The sequence below is a fragment of the Myotis daubentonii genome, chromosome 19 (genome assembly GCF_963259705.1).
Source record: "Myotis daubentonii chromosome 19, mMyoDau2.1, whole genome shotgun sequence".
Lineage (NCBI taxonomy): Eukaryota > Metazoa > Chordata > Mammalia > Chiroptera > Vespertilionidae > Myotis > Myotis daubentonii.
Window position 1 is genome coordinate 28,824,990 of NC_081858.1, and position 17,851 is coordinate 28,842,840.

Consider the following 17,851-nt stretch of genomic DNA (forward strand, 5'->3'; position numbering starts at 1 on the left):
GCCTTTGGATCCTCCAGCGTCCTTTCCAAGGAGACCCGTCATCCCCAAAGCCCCCAGCAGGGACTCGCCCTGACATCCAATCCCTTCCATGCTTTGACATCAGGAAATGCAGGTCCCTTGAAAGGGACCATTTTATTGGGTGAGACTCATCCTGCCTTAAGGGCAACTCACCTGGGAATGTAATCACCTCTGCAGATGCCCTTCCCAGCATTGAGGGATGCGTGTTTCATTCAATAAGGGAGAAGGCATCCGGCAGGAGGCAGGCCCAAGGGGAGCGGGTTAGCGCTTTCCCACCACAATGATTTAGTAAAAAGAGTCAATTTATATATATATTTCCTATTTTTGTAACGACAACCACAAACCCCACAGAATGAAAATCAACAAAAAACCCCGTGTCCATGTGGCAGTTCCAGAAGCGGGGTGAAGAGTTCACACCGCCTCCCGGGCCTCGGCGTCCCCCCTGTAGCGGGGCGCGCACCCCATCTGGCTGGTGGGACGCTGCCGAGTGCCTGGGACAGGGCCGCCCGCGGTGGGCACCGGGAGCTCGGCGACGCGTGAAGTCGGGAAGCCTGACATCAAGACTGCCCAGCGCCTTATCTCGGGCCGTGGGTTCGGTCTCCTTTCTGAGTTCCGACCCGTTCCCTGTCGGTGCTGAACAGACCGGTTATGCAATGAAGTAAGTTAACAATTGACGAGAGGAAGCGTGGCTTCTGTGCAGGGCTTTCCGGAGCCGTTAGGACACCTTCCCTCTCTGGCCGCCTAGAGACGCCGGCCTGGGGGTGAGGAGGGCCATCCTTGGGGGAACTGGCCGCCCAGCCCTCAGGACAGGAGGACATCAGAGCCCCGGCTCCTGCCCAGAGCGAGAACCCCCCCCCCCCCACCACGGGCCTCCTGACGCAACCTGAGAAGGACTCGTTCCTTTCACACCCACGGGTTGTTTTTTTAATTAGTTTAATTTTTTTATATATATTTGGTTGCTCTCAAGGGCCGTGAGTGAGAGCCAGGATTTGGAAACCACAGCTCTGTACAGACCTTTTCTTTGAGCGGATAGTGGGGCCCCCTTCCTCACCCACACACACATCTGCAGCTCTCCCCCCACAGGGAGGGGGGTGGCCCAGAGACGAAACCTCTGATAGAAACAGAGAAGCAGACGCCGCACTCGGAGGCCACAGGCCGGAGGGAGAGAAGGAGGGAGCGTGGATCTGAGGTCGCTTCGCCCCAGCGCCTCCCTGGGCTGGGACCCGTGGTCCCGGGAAGAGAGACTTTGCTCTACGTGTATTTGTATTCTATTTCTAAGGGTTTCAGAGGAAGGGAGAGGGAGAGACGTCACCGAGGAGAGTCATGGATGGCCTGCCTCCCGCAGCCCCCTGGGGATGGAGCCCCCACGCGCCTGTGCCTTCGGCCTGAATGGAACCATGACCTCCCGCTTCCTGGGTGGGCGCTCAGCCCCGGGCCACGCCAGCCACGGGGCTGAAACTGTTTCAAGAAAAGCGATCTCAGCGTCCCTGGTGCTAGTCCCCTGGGAGTGGACACCGGTCACCCCTGGGACTGAGCCACAGAGATGGGGACCCGCCCACCCACTCCAGGTCCAGGAGTGTATGTGCCCCCCCCCCCCCCCGCCGCAGGGAGGAGGGGCGTGGCCGGCCCTGGTCTCCCTGGGAAAGGACCCGGCCTCCCCGGTGGAGCCTGTCCCCGCGGGAGCAGCCACAGCTGGTCGCCTCGGAGCCGATGGGGGCCCTCAGGGTTCCTTGTAGTTCCAGCGTGTGCCCCCCCCCCCGCCCCGGCCTCGCGGCCCCGCGCGCCCGGACGCCCTGGCGCTGAAACCGGCGACTGCGGGCGCGGCCTCGGGAGCCTCGGGCGGGACTCACCGAACCCGGTGGCGCCGCCCGGTGAGCTCCCCGCCCCGCCCTGGGCCCGGTCCCCGCGGGGAAGTCGATGGACCGGCGGCGGCGGCATGCGGCTCCTGTTCCTGGCGGTGCTGCGGCCGCACACGGGCAACGCGGTCACCGCGCAGCGGGTGCGGTAGGTGCGGGCGCCCGGCGTCGCTGAGCGGCCGGGGCGGGACCGGGGCGGGGCGGGGGTGGCGGGCGCCCGGCTCTCCCTCCGGCCCCCGCGATCCGCGCGCGCCAACGGCCGGCCGGCCGGCGGGGCCTGCGGGGGCGCGCAGCGATGGCGAGGGGCGAGCGGCCCAGGTCCCCGCCCAGGCCCGGCTCTGGTCCGGCCGCTCGGGCTGGCGCGGGGACCCTCGGGGACCGGCCTGGGCAGGGCGGCCGGGACGCGCACCGCCTGCTCGCGCGCACCCCACGCGGCCTGCGCGTGGCTCTCCTGCGAGGGTGTCTGTGTATCGGGCGGGGATCCAGCGACGGGAAGCCAGGTCGGGCTCCGTGGAGACCGGAGGGACCTTGGCAACACGCGGCCCGGGACGCAGACGCGCGTAACCCGAGAGGGTCCCAGCGCGCGCGTGCGCAGGTGCCATGTCGGGCAGGACGCCTGGGAGGCCTCCACTGGCGCGGCGTTTGCGCAGAATCCGGGGTGTGCGGGAGGGACCCCCCCGAAGCTGCGAGGGAGGGGGAGGGGCTCAGCGAGGCGGATACCTCTCGGACTTTGGGGTGCGCTCTGTACCCCTGGCCCGCGTCCTGCTCGCCAAGGGGCCCCTCCCTCCTCCCCGCGTGTAGCGTCCCCGCCTTCCCCGCCCTCCTCGCTGCTGTCTTCACCTTCTGTTGTTGTTCAGCCTCAACTGAGGATGTGTTTGCATTGACTTTTAGGGAGAACAGAAGGGAGAGGGGGAGACGGGGAGAAACATCGATGTGAGGGGGACACATCCATGGGTTGCCTCCTGCACGAGCCCCAGCTGGGGCCCAGAGCCTGCAACCCAGGGACATGCCCTGGACCGGAATTGAACCCGGGACCGTTTGGTACACAAGCCGACGCTCTGTTCACTGAGCCACACCGGCCAGGGCTATCTTCCTTTTTTTAAACTTAGTTTTAAATTTAAAAAAAATTTTTTTTTCAATTACAGTTGACATTCAATTTTACGTTAATTTCAGGGGAGCAGCAGGGTGGTGAGCAGAGCCCTTACCTTCCCACACTGACTTTGTCTGCAATTACCCTGTTTTACATGCTGAGCCCCGGGGACAGGGAGGGAGCTGACAGCTGCCTGACTCAATAAAAGCGCTTTTTTTTTTCTTTCTTTTTTTTTAACAAATGGACGTGCTCCTTGAAATTCCTCAGTTTACTTCCTGCTGAGGGTCTGCCTCCCCCTCATTAAAATGAACAGTCACGTCTGGCCTGTGCGCCTGGGGCTGAGCATTGACCTATGAACCAGGAGGTCAGGGTTCCATCCCGGCCAAGAGCACATGCCTGGGTTGCTGGCTTGATCCCCAATGTGTGTGTTGCGGGGGGGTGTGCAGGAGGCAGCCGATCCACGATTCTCTTTCATCATGGATGTATCTCTCTGTCTCGCTCTCTGTCCCTCTCCCTTCCTCTCTGAAATCGATAAAAATATGTTTTAAAAAGAAAAAAAAAGCAGCTTAGTGAGTTACAAAACAAGGTCAGAGGCCGGGGGAGCGGAGTTCATCTGACAGGCTGAGTCCTGGGTGTCACAGGGACGCACACACAGCGGCGTCAGCGCCCCGGCGAAGGGGTGGACATGGCGTCAGAGGGAGCCTGGCTGGTGCTGACCCAGGGCGCGGCCTCAGGGTCCCGGACAGACCCTCCTCCCAGGAGTCCAGGAGCCCGGGCAGCCCAGGTCGTGGCGTCCGGTCCAGGGCAGCGGTTTCCGCGCTGCACGCCGCCAGAGTGTTCAAAACGTGTGAAACCTGACTGTTTCGTCGGGGGCAGGGACCTCTCTTCCCTCAGATCATCAATGACCACAGGCCCTGGCTGTCTGGCTCAGTGGGTAGAGCGTGGGCCTGCGGACCAAAGGGCCCAGGTTCAATTCTGGCCAAGGCACATGTCATTCCAGGGTGAATGAATGAAACGTATACCTATGCAAATTACACACACACACACACACACACACACACACACACACACACGTGGATGTGAGCTCTGAGATGAAAAGGTTGAACGTCGCCGGCCAGGTCCGGACGAGCAGCGCCCGCCCCCCCGCCCCTCATTGCCCCCCGTGGCAGAGGGGGACAGGGCCCTCTGTCCACAGACCCAAAGATGTTTACTCCCTGGCCATTTCAAGGAGAGGTTTTCCATCCCCTGTCCAATTTCTTTATATAGACACACTTTTTATTGATTTCAGAGAGGAAGCGGGAGAGGGAGAGAGAGAGAAACATCAATGATGAGAGAGAATCACCATTGGCTGCCTCCTGCATGCCCCCTACTGGGGATGGAGCCCACAGACAGGGTATCGAACCGTGACCTGGTTCAGAGGTCGACGCTCAACCCCTGAGCCACGCCAGGCAGCCTGCCCCTGCCCTAAGCCGCACTGCCAGACACCACCCAGGTGCCAGGGCTCCTGGACTCTGGTCTGCAAGCTCCTAGGGGCGGAGGGTGGGACTCAGCCAAGGGAAGCGGTTCGGGCTCTGCCATCGTGTCTGGAGTCCGGGGGGCCCCTCAGCCCCCGGGCGTGCCTGTTGGCATCAGGATTAAGGTGGGGCCACGTGGCTGGGAGCTGGGCTCCGCTGTCACCATCTGGGACACGGTGTCCGAAAGTGTTCTTATCGGAGTGGAAGTACTTCAGATAACGGAGAGCAAACAAGCCCTGAGGAAACAGCGGGAGGGAGGGGGGAGGAGCCGGAGGACCTGTGGCAGCCAGCGAAGGAGCCCTCCCTCCCCCCGCCCAGCTCCCCCCCCCCCCCCCCGCCCCCAGCTCCGGCCCCTGAGGCGGTGGATCCCTCTGCAATTGCCTGAGGAAGTTTCCCAGTTTTCTTTCTTTCTTTTTAATATATTTTATGATCTCCTAGAGCAGTGGTTCTCAACCTGCCTAATTCCGCAACCCTTTCATACAGCCCCTCATGTTGTGGTGACCCCCAATTTCATTGTGACACATTGAACATCATTAAAGCATCGTGATTCACCACAAAAACAGTATGTAATTATACATGTGTTTTCCGATGGTCTTAGGCGACCCCTGTGAAAGGGTCGTTCGACCCCCAAAGGGGTCGTGACCCAAAGGTTGAGAACCACTGTCCTAGAAGAGGGGAGAGGGAGAGAGAGAAACATCCATGATGAGAGAGAATCACGGATCGGCTGCCTCCTGCACCCCCCCCACTGGGGATGGAGCCCGCAACCCGGGCCTGTGCCCTGACCGGGAATGGAGCCCTGACCCCCTGGTTCACAGGTCAGTGCTCAGCCCCTGAGCCCCGCTGGCCGGGCTGATTTGAAATCTCAATCCCGGCAGCAACCTGGGCGTGTCCCTCTCCCCCCATCTCTCTCTCCGTGTCCCCGTCTCCACAGGGACCACCTGGAAGCCGAGGGCCACGTGTGCCTCCTGAAGGACGCCTCGGACTTCGCCGGCCCCGCGGACGTCGCCCACCTCATCCGGGCGGAGGCCGTGCAGGCGGCCCTGGCGCTGCACCTCTGCCGGGCGGGCCGGCTGCTACAGGGTGAGCCCCTCCCCAGCCCCGGCACCCACATTGTCCAGCAGCACACGCGACACAGCCGGGCGGCCTGGCTCCGCGGTTGAGCATCGACCTACAAACCAGGAGGTCAGGGCTCCATTCCCAGTCAGGGCACAGGCCCCGGTGTGGGCTCCATCCCCAGAGGGGGGCGTGCAGGAGGCCACCGATCCGTGATTCTCATCGTTGATACTTCCCTCCCTCTCCCTCTCCCTTCCTCTCTGAAACCAATAAAAATATATTTTAAAAAATAAAATAAAAATAAAACTAACCACGACTCCGGTCCCGTGTTCCAGGAACCTGGGTTTCTGGTCGTTGCCTCGGGCCGGGGTGGGGAGGGCCGGTGCCCAGCTGCGCCCCCTCCTCACCTGTCCTCCTCCGCAGGCCACGGCATCCCCTTCGGGGTGGTCTTTGGCGGCACGGACCTGAATGAAGACGTGCACCAGGGAGACAAGCACCTGGTGATGGGGAAGGTCCTGGAGGAAGCCAGGTGCGTGCCCCCCGTTGGGTGGAGCTGGTGGAGGCACGGAGACAGGGAAGCCGATAGGCGAGGGGCGGGGAGGGGGGTACGTCTTCCCTATGAAGCCTCCTCTTTCTTTCATTTGAGACTTTTTTACAAAATATATTTGTATGGATGTCAGAGAGGAAGGGAGAGGGAGAGAGAGAAACATCCATGATGAGAGAGAACTGTGGATTGGCTGCCTGCTGCACGCCCTCCACTGGGAATGGAGCCCGCAGCCCGGGCCTGTGTCCTGACCAGGAATCGAACCGTAGAACCGTGACCTCCTGGTTCCTAGGCTGACGCTCAGCCTCTGAGGTTTTTGTCTCGAAAGCATGATTCTGTAGTGAGTGTGTGGTCATGACACGGCTTTCACACGGGGGGTGTTAAAGGTGTGGAACCGTCCTGTGAGGGCTCCTGGCAGGAAAAGGTGATCTTGCCAAGCAAAGGAGCGGAGGGCAGTCCGGGCCGGAAACAGCCCGCCGCTGGGAGGGTGCGGCAGCGGCAGGGACCCGCGTGGACCTCCTGTCGGCAGGTCGCAGCCGTGGCCTGTGGCCGTTCCCTGTGGTTTTGGGCGCCAGGGCTTCCGAGGCTACCGGTCAGAGTGAGGCTGTGGGTTTCCACCCGACAGTTCTCCCCGGGTTTGAATTTCCCGTAAGAAACCGGTGACTTTACGTGTCCTCACCCCCCTGCGCCAAAGGCTGGGAACCCGCTTGTAAGGGTGTCTGGGCCCAGCCGGCAGGGCTCCGTGGTTGAGCGTCGACCTATGAACCAGGAGGTCAGGGTTCGATTCCCGGTCAGGGCAGAGGCCGACGCTGTGGGCTCCATCCCCAGTAGGGTGAATGCAGGAGGCAGCTGATCACTGACTTCGTTGTTTTTTCTTTTTTTTTTTTTAAATATTTTATTGATTTTTTACAGAGAGGAAGGGAGAGGGATAGAGAGTTAGAAACATCGATAAGAGAGGAACATCGATCAGCTGCCTCCTGCACACCTCCCACCGGGGATGTGCCCACAACCAAGGTACATGCCCTTGACCGGAATCGAACCTGGGACCCTTCAATCCGCAGGCCGACGCTCTATCCACTGAGCCAAAGCGGCCAGGGCATGACTTGGTTGATATTTCTATCTCTCCCTCCCTCTCCCTTCCTCTCTCTGAAAACACGGGCAGGGAGCTGGTGCCCCTGCAGGAAAGACACCCACCCGCTCCGGTCCCCTCATTCCCACGCCGGCCTCCTGCGGATGAGCTGCTCCCCTCGCGCCTGCACTCTCTCATCCGGACTCCGCTCCCAGGGGCGCTGTCCGTGCGACCTCACTGCCCGGTTCCGTGACTGCTGCCAGCACGGCCCGCGGGTGTGTCTGTCATCTCACCTCATGGGCTGCCTCCCGGTGACTGATGGCTCAGGTGGTCCCCGCCGTGGCCACTGGAGAAGCTCGGAGTCCACGCTCTGTCCTCCCACGTGGCCACTCTCTCACCTCCTTCTTATTGCCCAGCACCCTCGGGGGCTTCTGGTTCATTCGTCCTTGGCCCTGCCCCTCAGACTGTCACTCAGTACACGTCAGTGTTGGTCCTGGCCGGTGTGGCTCAGTGGATAGAGCACTGGCCTGCAGACTGAAAGGTCCCGGGTTCGATTCCCGGTCAGGGCACAGGCCCGGGTTGTGGGCTCCATCCCCAGTGTGGGGCGTGCAGCAGGCAGCCGACCCATGCTTCTCTCTCATGGATGTCTCTCTCTCTCTCTCTCCCTCTCCCTTCCTCTCTGAAATCAATAGAAACACACACTTTAAAAAAAAAGACTTGGGGAGGTTTGAGCCTTGTGCGTTCATTCCTCGCAGGTTCCGGTGTTGGCGACACGAGCAGAGGCGAGAGCGGGCGGATTGCCGGTGACGGGGCTGGGCTTCCTGCCCGGCTCACAGCCCGTCGCCGGGGCTGCTCCGGGACGTTCGCGGAATCTTCCCTGACGGCCTCCTCTCCGTTCTCTCCCCAGGTTCGCCGTGGCTTTCACCGAGTCCATGAGGGCGGCCGCGTGCCTGCAGTGGGTGCGTGTCCGGGCGTTTCGTGCTGTGATGTCGGTTGTGCCGGGGACGTTGCAGAATCGGAGGAGGGAGGGAGTCAGGATATTTTCCCGTGGATTTTTAGAGCGAGTGGAGGGGAGGGGAGGGGGAGAGACACAGAGAGACGTCGCTGTGAGAGAGACGCATGGATGGGCGGCCCCCTGCACACGCCCCATCAGGGCGCTTTGGTCCGCAGGCTGGTGGTCTCCCCACTCCATCACCTCCTCCACTCCATCTCCTCCTCCATCTCCATCTCCTCCTCCTCCTCCTCCTTGTCCTCCTCCTCCATCTCCTCCTTCATCTCCTCCTCCTTCTCCATCTCCATCTCCTCCCTTCTTTTTCCCTAGAGTTCCGGGAGTGTATTCTTTCTGTTCAAGGATGTGCACCCCCAAACCACGTTTCCCCCAATGCACCCCCCCCCCCAGCTTCAGCGCAGGACACGCACCACGTGCTCTGTCGCTGGCTCGCGCTGGTTGGAGCTGCCGTAGCTTCCCCGCTGACCCAGTCACCACGAAGCTCAGACTCCTGTCCCTCCTCATCACAGGGACGCCTCCTGGGGCTGCCTCCCGAGGGCGCTGTGTTGAGCGGGCTCTCCCGCCCTCGGGCGGGGCAGCTCTTTGCTGGCATGAGGAGCTGCCCCTCGAGCGTCTCCCATGCTGCCCCGCCCTGTTTCCAAGGGGATTTCGTTGTTTTTACAGCCTTCGTCTCATTTCTAAAAAGCTGTTGTCATGGCCCATGAATTGACTTGTTTTCCTTTCCTTTCTTTCCTCCTCGCTTTCAAAAGCCACAGGCAAAGGGCAAGATCTACGTCCAGGGCCAAGGTAAGAAGTTCTAAATATATTTGGGGGAGAATTCTTATCTTCTAGAGACTCGGACGGAGGCGTTTGTGAACGAGTGCGACGGCTGAGAGGCCCTGAACAGCAGCTCACAGGACGGACGCGTTTTATTTTCTCACATTAAGACATAAGCTACCTGGCCCTGCCCGGGGCTCCGTGGTTAGAGCCGCCGGCCCAAGGACTGAAGGGTCCTGGGTGGGAGTCCGGTCAGGGGCTCGCACTCGGTGGCAGGCTCTGTCCCTGGCTGGTTGGTGCCGGGTGGGAGCTGGAAGTACCGGGGGGCGGGGAACCGCTTCGTAAAATAGACGATTGTCCAATGCGACGCCGTCCACCTGAGCGACAGCAAAGCGACGTGGGGTGTAAACTGCAAGCGGAAAACATTTTTAAAGAAAAGACCGTCTGGTGGATGCTGCCAGGGATCCCCGTGCCCCGTTAAATGTTCATTTTCCAGAGGGCATTGCACGTGTCTCTGGCTGGGGACGTGACCCCGATGGCAGACAGCCATGTCCGGTGGGAGAAGCGGAGGTCAGGGGTTTGAATGAGGACATCATTGCTCCCGGGACTGTTCGTGTTTAGTTGCCAATGTTTCATTTTTATAGAGAGAGGAAGGGAGAGGGAGAGAGAGAGAAACATCCATGATGAGAGAGTCATGGACCGGCCACCTCCTGCACGCCCCCCACTGGGGATGGAGCCCACAACCCGGGCCTGTGCCCCGACCGGGAATCGAACCCTGAGCTCCTGGTTCACAGGTCGACGCTCTGCTGCTGAGCCACACACACCTCCCCCCCCCCCCCGCCCCTTACACGTGATTTTAAGGAAACAGACCTGGGGGCCCAGAGGCCTCTGGCCCAGACGCGGACGGTTGGGGACCCGGGTGTCACTTTGAGCCTCGTGCGCCAAGGCAGCGGCGGGGCGCCCGGAGCCCTGGGGACTCGGGCGGCTCCCACGGGGCCAGGTGTGGCTCCACTGCAGGGTCCGCACGGAGTAGCTGCTGTCTCAGCTGCATGAACTAACTCTCTCTCTCTTTCTCCCCGCCCCCCCCCCCCCCCCCCCGGCCCAGGAATCGCCACGGCTCCCAACGCCGCCTTCCCGTGGAGCACCTTCCTCCAGCGCGCAGGTGAGGGGCCTGGCAGGGCGGCCGGCCTCGAGCTTTTAGGAAAGCGGCTGTGGGGTCACAGAGGCTCTGGGTCCAGGTGGGCGGGGGGGACAGGAATGGATGGAGGCCGGAGGAGGAGGGATGTGGCTCTGCCCGATCTCAGCGCCGCCTCCTGGTGAGCAGAGCCACTGGCTAAGGGAGGAGGCGCTCTGTCCACTGAGCAACACTGGCCAGGGCTGTGCCTGCATCTCTGAGGAAGCCTGCAGACACCTCTGCTTCACCCTGAAATGTTTTTCTGGGGGTGACCAGGCAGGGCTACTGTTGTGGGAGGGAGAAGAGGAGGAGGAGGGGGAGGGGGAGGGAGGAGGGGGAGGGAGAGGGGGGAGGGGAGTGGGAATTGCAGTCCGGCCTTGAACTTCAGGGAAGAGACGGAAAATGCAAAATCCAGCAGCAGACAGGAGGTCACCCCAGCCTGTTTTTGCTCCAAAAGCCGAGGGCACCCCAGCCTGTGTTCACCCCACACATGTCACTCCAGGCCTCGGGCAAGCACCGTGTGTCAGCGTTCGGCTCCTTTGAAAAGAAAAAAACGTGCGGCATTTGATGAGAAGTAATTTCCCAGGTGCCCTCATCCATCTCAGCCGGCGCGCGGGCCTCGGCGTCAGGGGGGTTGCTCCCCCCCCCCCCCCCGCCCCCCCAGCGCCCGGCTTACACGGCTGACACGGCCCGGCGCGCGCTCACTCCATCTTCCGTGCGTCACCGCGCAGGGCCTCAGGCTGGGATCCATCTCGGGGTCTGTCATCCAGGGCCGGCCTCTCTCGGGCTCACAGGGCGTGACTGATGGGGCAGCCGGGGATTTAAAACACTCTCAGGAGATCTTCCCGGGACCTGCCGGCTGCCCTTTTAAACTATATATATGGATGTCAGAGAGGAACAGAGGGGGAGAGAGAGAAACATCCATGAGGAGAGAGAGTCATGGACTGGCTGCCTCCTGCACGCCCCCCACTGGGGACGGAGCCCACAACCCGGGGTTGTGCCCTGACCGGGAATCAAACTGTGACCTCCTGGTTCACAGGTCAATGCTCAACCCCTGAGCCCCGCCGGCCGGCCGGGCTGTAAGTGAATATTGTGAACATCTGCAGAGTATACGGGCGCAGGGAGGGGGCGTGACTGTGGTCGTTGCCTGGGTCAGAGGATGGCTTTAGGGTGAGATGTTCTAGAGCAATCGGCGTCTCTGGGTTTTAGGATTAGGTGTCTGCTCTCATCCATGTGGTTGTCTGTCGCCCCAACTGCCCCCCCCATCCCCTGCCCCCAGCTTTCCCGCCCCGCCCCCCCCCCCGCCCTCAGATCCAGCGTTTGCCACATGTGACGTCCCAGTGAGCTTCCCACGCGGCCACAGATTCCCCAAACTCTTGTCTTGCAGGCCTTCCCCAAAGTGCCGATAACTTGCACGTGTTCCTCCTGGTATGCGGACTCCGGCCGGTCAAAGACCCCCTCTACCTGGTGGACGCCTTCTCGGGTACGGCGGCTGAGGGACCTGCGTGCGAATTCCTGTGGGGTTTGGGGTCTTCCCGGCTCGTCCTCTGCACGGTCAGCAAAACCGCTTCCGGCCGCTCCTGTGGAAAAACCAGAAAAACAGTCGCGCTTGTGGGAACTGTCCTTGTTTCTTTCCTCGTTCTCTGCCCCCGGCTCCTGAGGACGCATGGGAGATAGCGGAGCCCGGTCGCCCGGCTCAGGGGGAGTGTCGACCTATGAACCCGGAGGTCAGGGTTCCATTCCCAGTCAGGGCACAGGCCCGGGTTGCAGGCTCCATCCCCAATGTGGGGCGTGCAGGAGGCGGCCGGTCCATGATTCTCTCTCATCTTTGATGTTCCTCTCTCTCTCTCTCCCTTTCTCTCTGAAATCCATATGAAAATATATATTAAAAGAAACAGCCGAGAGTTATGAGGCTAAACTAATGTTACGGGGAGTGCTATAGGCAGGCCGCTGGTGCGGTGGGCTGGGAGTTCTGCTGCTCACGGTAACCTGTGTTCGGAGGTTGGTGGCATGGTGCTTCTGGTTACCTAACGCGTTAGGTGTCTGGCTAAGGCGCAATGCTCCAGGACAATAATATTTACCTAAAAGCAAGAGACGCCAGCATGTTTACCGCTTACAGCCACCGCACTTAGACGGACTGCGGGGAGGGAAGCCCGAAGACGGAACGATTCCTGTAGAAGCTCGTGCTCCGCTGGGACTTGTAACCACTTTTAAGGCGTCTTCCCCCCTTTTCTCCCCAGAATGGCACCGGGAGGAGCCCAGCGCGTACCTGGTGATCGTCGGCCCCGAGGTGAGTGGACCCCTGTGCGCACCTGCCCGACGCCTCTGTGGCCTGTGCTCTAGGTTTCTTCTAAAACGAGTCCCCGTTACGGCCCTAACTAAGTGATTTTGTCCTTTTTGAGTAAGTAAGTTTGCCTTTTTTTTTTTTTTAAATCCTCACCTGAGGATATGCTTTTATTGATTTTTGAGAGAGAGAGAGAGAGAGAGAGAGAGAGAGAGATAGAGATAGGCTGCCTCCTGCATGCACCCTGACTGGGAATCGAACCCGCCACCTTTTGGTGAGGGAACAACGCTCCCACCAATGGAGCCACCCGTCCAGGGCAAGTCTGTTTGCCTTTTGGAAAATGAAAACTAGCCCCGGCTGGTGTGGCTCAGTGGTTGAGGTCGGCCTGCGGACTGAGTGGTCCCGGGTTCGGTTCCGGTCAAGGGCATGTACCTGGGTTGCAGGCTCCTCCTTGGCCTGGGCCCTGGCGGAGCACGTGCAAGAGGCAACCAATCCATGTGTTTCTCTCATGTCTATGTTTCTCTCTGTGTTTCCCTCTCCCTTCCGCTCTCTCTAAACATCAATGGGAAAATACCCTCAGGTGAGGATTAAAAGAAAAAGAAAAATAAGTGGAAACTAGACCCCAGCTGCAGAGTGAGAGGCTTGATGCAGCTTTAGGGGAATTTATTGCTACAAAGCGTGAGGGACACGTAGTCACGGAACCCGGGGCGGCCGCAGGGAGAGAGTCACGCAGAGCAGAGGGTTTGTCTGTCGCACAGAAGCCGCCCTGTGCTGGCCCAGGTTGCCTGGGAAACCCCCAACCCACTCCGCAGACAAGCCCAGGGCGGTGACTCCGGGCCCTCAGGGGCCACGCTGCACAGAGGGGCTCACCTGGCGGGCAGGTGTTCAGCCCGACCATGGCTGTTGCCCGGGAACGGAGTCAGGGGTGCCTGGAGGTCCCTCTGCTCTGGGTTCAGGAGAGCCACGCGGCCACCCGGCCGCCTCATGCGAGTGAACCTCGGTTTATGCCCAGGCGATGGGGAGTCACAGGGCAGTGAGGCCTCCCTGTCCTCCCCGGGTGTCCGTCCCAGACTTGCACATGCACCCCAACGTCCTCTCCTCAAGCAGGGAGCGTTGAGGGTGCGCGGGCTGCCTGCGGGAATGACCCCGCCGTGACCCTCAGGGCCCTAACGGGAGGCAGCGGGGTTCCTCGCAGCTCAGGGTCTCGCCGGTTCTGTAATTTTTCCTTCTGTGGGTTTTCTGGTTCCCGCGGGACCCACAAAGCATGCAGAGTGTGTGTGGTGGGGAGGGGGTTCCCTATGCTTGGCTCAGTGTTGCACAGACCCTGGAAATGGTAGGTTTACCCAGGAAAAGGCCGCCTACCCTCCCCAAGGTATCAAGGCCGCCGCACGAGACCCAAGCGCCCCTCAACCCCTGTCGTTTGTTTAGTGTAAAGCACACACACACACACACACACACGTGCGCGCGCGCACACACGTGTGTGCACACACATGCACATACGTGCGTGCACACATACGCACATGTGCGCGCACACACACGAAGCTTCTGGAAAACAGTGGCTTCCTGATAAACTACAGGGATAGCGTCATGTGCACCCCCCTGGCTGGGCGGGTCGTCATTCGGAGCCCCGCTGGCAGGTGTGAGTGACACAGGAAGTGCCTGTGCCTCCCCCGGCCCCCCAGCTCCCCCCACCCCCCAGCTCCTCCCGCCCCCCAGCTCCCCCCGCCCCCAGCTCCTCCCCCCGAGTAACAGGAAGCCAACGTGTTGGTCACAGTGTTTCACACTTGGTGTTACACTTGCACAGACCAGAGAGCATTTTGTCAGTTCTCGGTAAATTCCATTCACTGTTAATAACACGGGGGGGGGGGGGGGGTGCGGCAAAACCAGCCTCTGGGTGATACGCACGCGGGGCAGCCCCACACTGAGCGCCCCCTGGTCCCCCCGAAGGTGGCCGCGCCCGGGCTCCAGGCTCGGACCCCACAGCCCACGGGGGGTGTTTCTCCGGGGCCTCCCCTCAAACCACCCCCGCCCCATTATTTGCACGGCATGGCCCACCCAGAGTCTCCTCTGTCGGCTCTGCTGTCCTCGCCGCTGTCACTGTCCAGAGCGGCTCTCGCTCACGCCTGTCTCGTCTCTGCAGGTGGACCCGGTGTTCACGAGGGAAGTCAAGGCCAAGGTGGAGAGGTGAGCATCGGGGGAGCAGGGGTTTAGCGGGAGGGGAACCCCAGTGGCCCGCACTCTCTCCCGTTCCCCACGTCTCCGCGGCAACGAGTCCCGGGCTCTGCTCCCGGCCTTTTACACAGGACTCCTCCTCCCACCCCCCGGCCGGTCCTGCGGGACCGACACCGTGACTTCCCGCGTACCAGCCCGGAAATGCGGGCCGCAGCGTCCGCCGCTCCCGGGAACGGGCCAGGGTCCGAGGACCGTCTCTCCCCTCCGGGTCACCCCGTTAGGTGATTTCCTCAGGGACCCCCCCCAACCGGTTTCTGCCCCACTTACTGGCCACCCCTGACTGGTCAGCAGCAGGGACTGGGAGATTCTGACGTGTCCCCGTATACGATCAGGTCTCTGTGTGGCTCACGGATACAGGTGCAGGTACATGAGAGCGTGACCGATTCTGGGAAAGGACACGTATCAAATCACGGCCGTGGTGAGAAGCGGAGGGGCGGAGGGGACGGCCGTGAGTCAGTGTTCTTGAGCGAAAACAAACAAAAACAGAAAAACTGCCCGGCCGGCGTGACTCAGGGGTTGAGCGTCGACCTAGGAATCAGGAGGTCACCGTTGGCTTCAGTCAAGGGCACAGGCCTGGGTTGTGGGCTCAGCCCCGGTGGGGGCGTGCAGGCGGCGGCCGGTCCATGATTCTCCCTCATCATGGATGTCTCTCTCTCTCTCCCTCTCCCTTCCTCTCTGACATCAGTAAATACGTATATTTTAAAGGTCAAACCCACAGGACTAAATACTGTCAGCTCCGGGCGGGAACGCGGGCATTGCTTGCGTTCTCCTACTGTAGTGCCTGATTCTCTCTGTTCACCTGTTATGTCGCCACCAGGAGGGTGGGAGGGGGTGGCATTAATATTGGAAACGCGTCGTTTTCTCAGTCCTCTGGCAGAACGGCAGAGCCTTATCTCGGACTCGCAGTGTCCGGGAAGCGCGTGTCTCGTGTGTTAAATGCATTTGAAACGCCCGCCGACGAGCGGGGACCCGCCGGAGACACGCCTCCCACTCCCAGTCTGTCGTGTGTTGCAGGTCGGTGGGGGTGCGGCTGCTCCCCGAGATGCCCCAGGGCGACCTGCACGCGGCCGAGAAGAACTGCCTCGCCCTGGTCAACAGCTCGCTCTCCGAGGGCATGTCGGCGGCCATTCTGGAGGTAACAGCTCTCAGGCCCTCGCTCCCCTCCTCATGCGAGGTGCCATCTTCCTCACGTTTCCAGCTTGGAAAATGCAGTTGCATTTCCCCAGGGGCTCAGTGCAGACAATACCGATGTATTTATTCATTTATTTTATTTTCTTACTAGAGGCCCGGTGCACAAAATTCATGCACGGGTGTGTGTGTGTGTGTGTGTGTGTGTGTGTGTCCCTCAGCCAAGCCTGCACCCTCTCCAATCTGGGCTGGCTCCCAAACACTTGCCTGCCTGCCTGCCTGATTGCCCTTAACTGCTTCTGCCTGCCAGCCTGATCACCCCCTAAGCACTCCCCTGCCAACCTGATCAATGTCTAACTGCTCCACTGCCAGCCTGATTGCCCCTAACTGCCCTCCCCTGCAGGCTTGGTCCCTCCCAACTGCCCTCTCATGAGGCCTGGGTCCCCCCCCCCCTCAACTTCCCTCCCCTGCAGACCATCTTGTGGCCACATGGGGGTGGCCATCTTGTGTGTTGGAGTGATGGTCAATTTGCATACTGATCGTGACTAATTAGCATATCTGGGCTAATTAGCATATCCCTCTCTTATTATATAGGATATATATATATTTTTTTAAAAATTGATTTCAGAGAAGAAGGGAGAGGGAGAGAGAAAAACATCAATGATGAGAGAGAATCCTGGATCGGCTGCCTCCTGCACGCCCCCTACTGGGGATCGGGCCTGCAACCCGGGCCTGTGCCCTGACGGGGAATCAAACCCTTCGGTCCTCGGGTCATCGCTCTAAGCACCGAGCCAAGCAGCCAGGGCTGGGCACAGCTGCTCTTAAAACGCCCACCACCGCCTCCTCTTCTGCCCGCAGGCCATGGACCTGGAGGTGCCGGTGCTGGCCAGGAACATCCCGGGGAACGCGGCCGTGGTCCAGCACGGGGTCACGGGGCTGCTGTTCTCCGACCCTCAGGTAGCGGGGTCCTCCCCGGGTCCGCGGGTCGGGATGGTTTGCCTGTGCATTGTCTCAGCATCTTGCACGTTTCCATCAGCGCTCAGCGCCCCGTCATGGTCAGGGCGGCCCTACACACAGCGGGCTCTGCTTTGACCACTGGACGCCCCTCTAGATACAACCTGGGGGCGTGTGGGAAACGGGGGGATGGAGGGCCCCTGGGGGTCCTGCCCCTGGAGCAGTCCGGCCCCAGCCAGGCCCTTCTCCTCCCCAGGCCCGGGGTGCCCATTGCTCACCCGGCTCCTGGTGTTGGGTGGACGGCCACTCAGCTGGGCCAGCGTGTGTGAAGGAAACTGGAAGCCAGTTCGCATCTATTCCCGTGTTTGTGTGAACGGCCGTCCCTCCTGCAGGCCGTTCTCCCAGCCGAAGGGGGGAGCGGACGCAGACCCGGGCTTGGGGTGCCAGGGCAACCCCTTGGCCGGTGACCCTGTTCCTCTCCGCTTCCTCCCCGCAGGAGTTCGTGCAGCTGGCGAGGCGGCTGGTCCGCGACCCTGAGCTGGGGGCCGAGCTGGTGGCCCAGGGGAGGGAGTACGTGAGGACGCGCCACTCCTGGCAGGCGGAGCGCGACACCTACCAGCGCCTCGTCCGGACGCTCGAGGGGGACGCGGCCCGCTGACCGGCGCCCCCGCTTTTAACGCGTCTGACGGGCACCCGGGTCAAGGCCCCGTGTCCGGGCATCGAGAGGCGAGGAAGGGCTGACTGAGCCTGGAAGGAGGAGACGCGTGGCCGATGCAGATGCCGCTGATTCTGAAATTCAGCTCCGGAAGCCGGGCGCTGTCCCTGGTCCTGACCTCCCGGTGCGCGGCTCCTGGTACCTCACGTCCCTGACCTCCGTCTTCACATCCACACGCACCCAGGCCTCGTGTGCGGGGGAAGAGCATGTTTGTAAGAGAATAAAGTGCGTCCCAGCCGCCTTCTAAGCTCCTCTCTCTGTTCTTAATAAGCAAGTAAGGCCACGCCCACTGCCGGGACCACGCCCACTCCCCCGTCCGTTCCCCCCCTCCCCCAGTGTTCCCCCCACCCCTGTCTCCAGGGTTTTAAAAGGAGATGCGGACACCGGAGCATCTAATGCAGAGAGGGTTCAACACAGCCACTAGTTCAAGGCCCAAGGAGAGGTGTAAACAAATG

At 61.2% G+C, this 17,851-nt stretch overlaps 1 protein-coding gene across 1 annotated transcript; it reads left to right on the forward strand.

The window, feature by feature from the left end:
- Positions 1–1,890: 1,890 nt before the first annotated feature.
- On the forward strand, positions 1,891–17,637 carry GLT1D1 (glycosyltransferase 1 domain containing 1). Its single transcript, XM_059676637.1, has 12 exons — positions 1,891–2,022; positions 5,410–5,558; positions 5,955–6,060; positions 8,052–8,103; positions 8,903–8,939; positions 10,015–10,071; positions 11,471–11,566; positions 12,324–12,373; positions 14,508–14,551; positions 15,614–15,734; positions 16,586–16,684; positions 17,178–17,637. Exons 1-12 carry the CDS (start codon positions 1,955–1,957, stop codon positions 17,337–17,339), a joined length of 1,041 nt encoding a protein of 346 aa, XP_059532620.1. The 5' UTR covers positions 1,891–1,954; the 3' UTR covers positions 17,340–17,637.
- Positions 17,638–17,851: the final 214 nt, after the last annotated feature.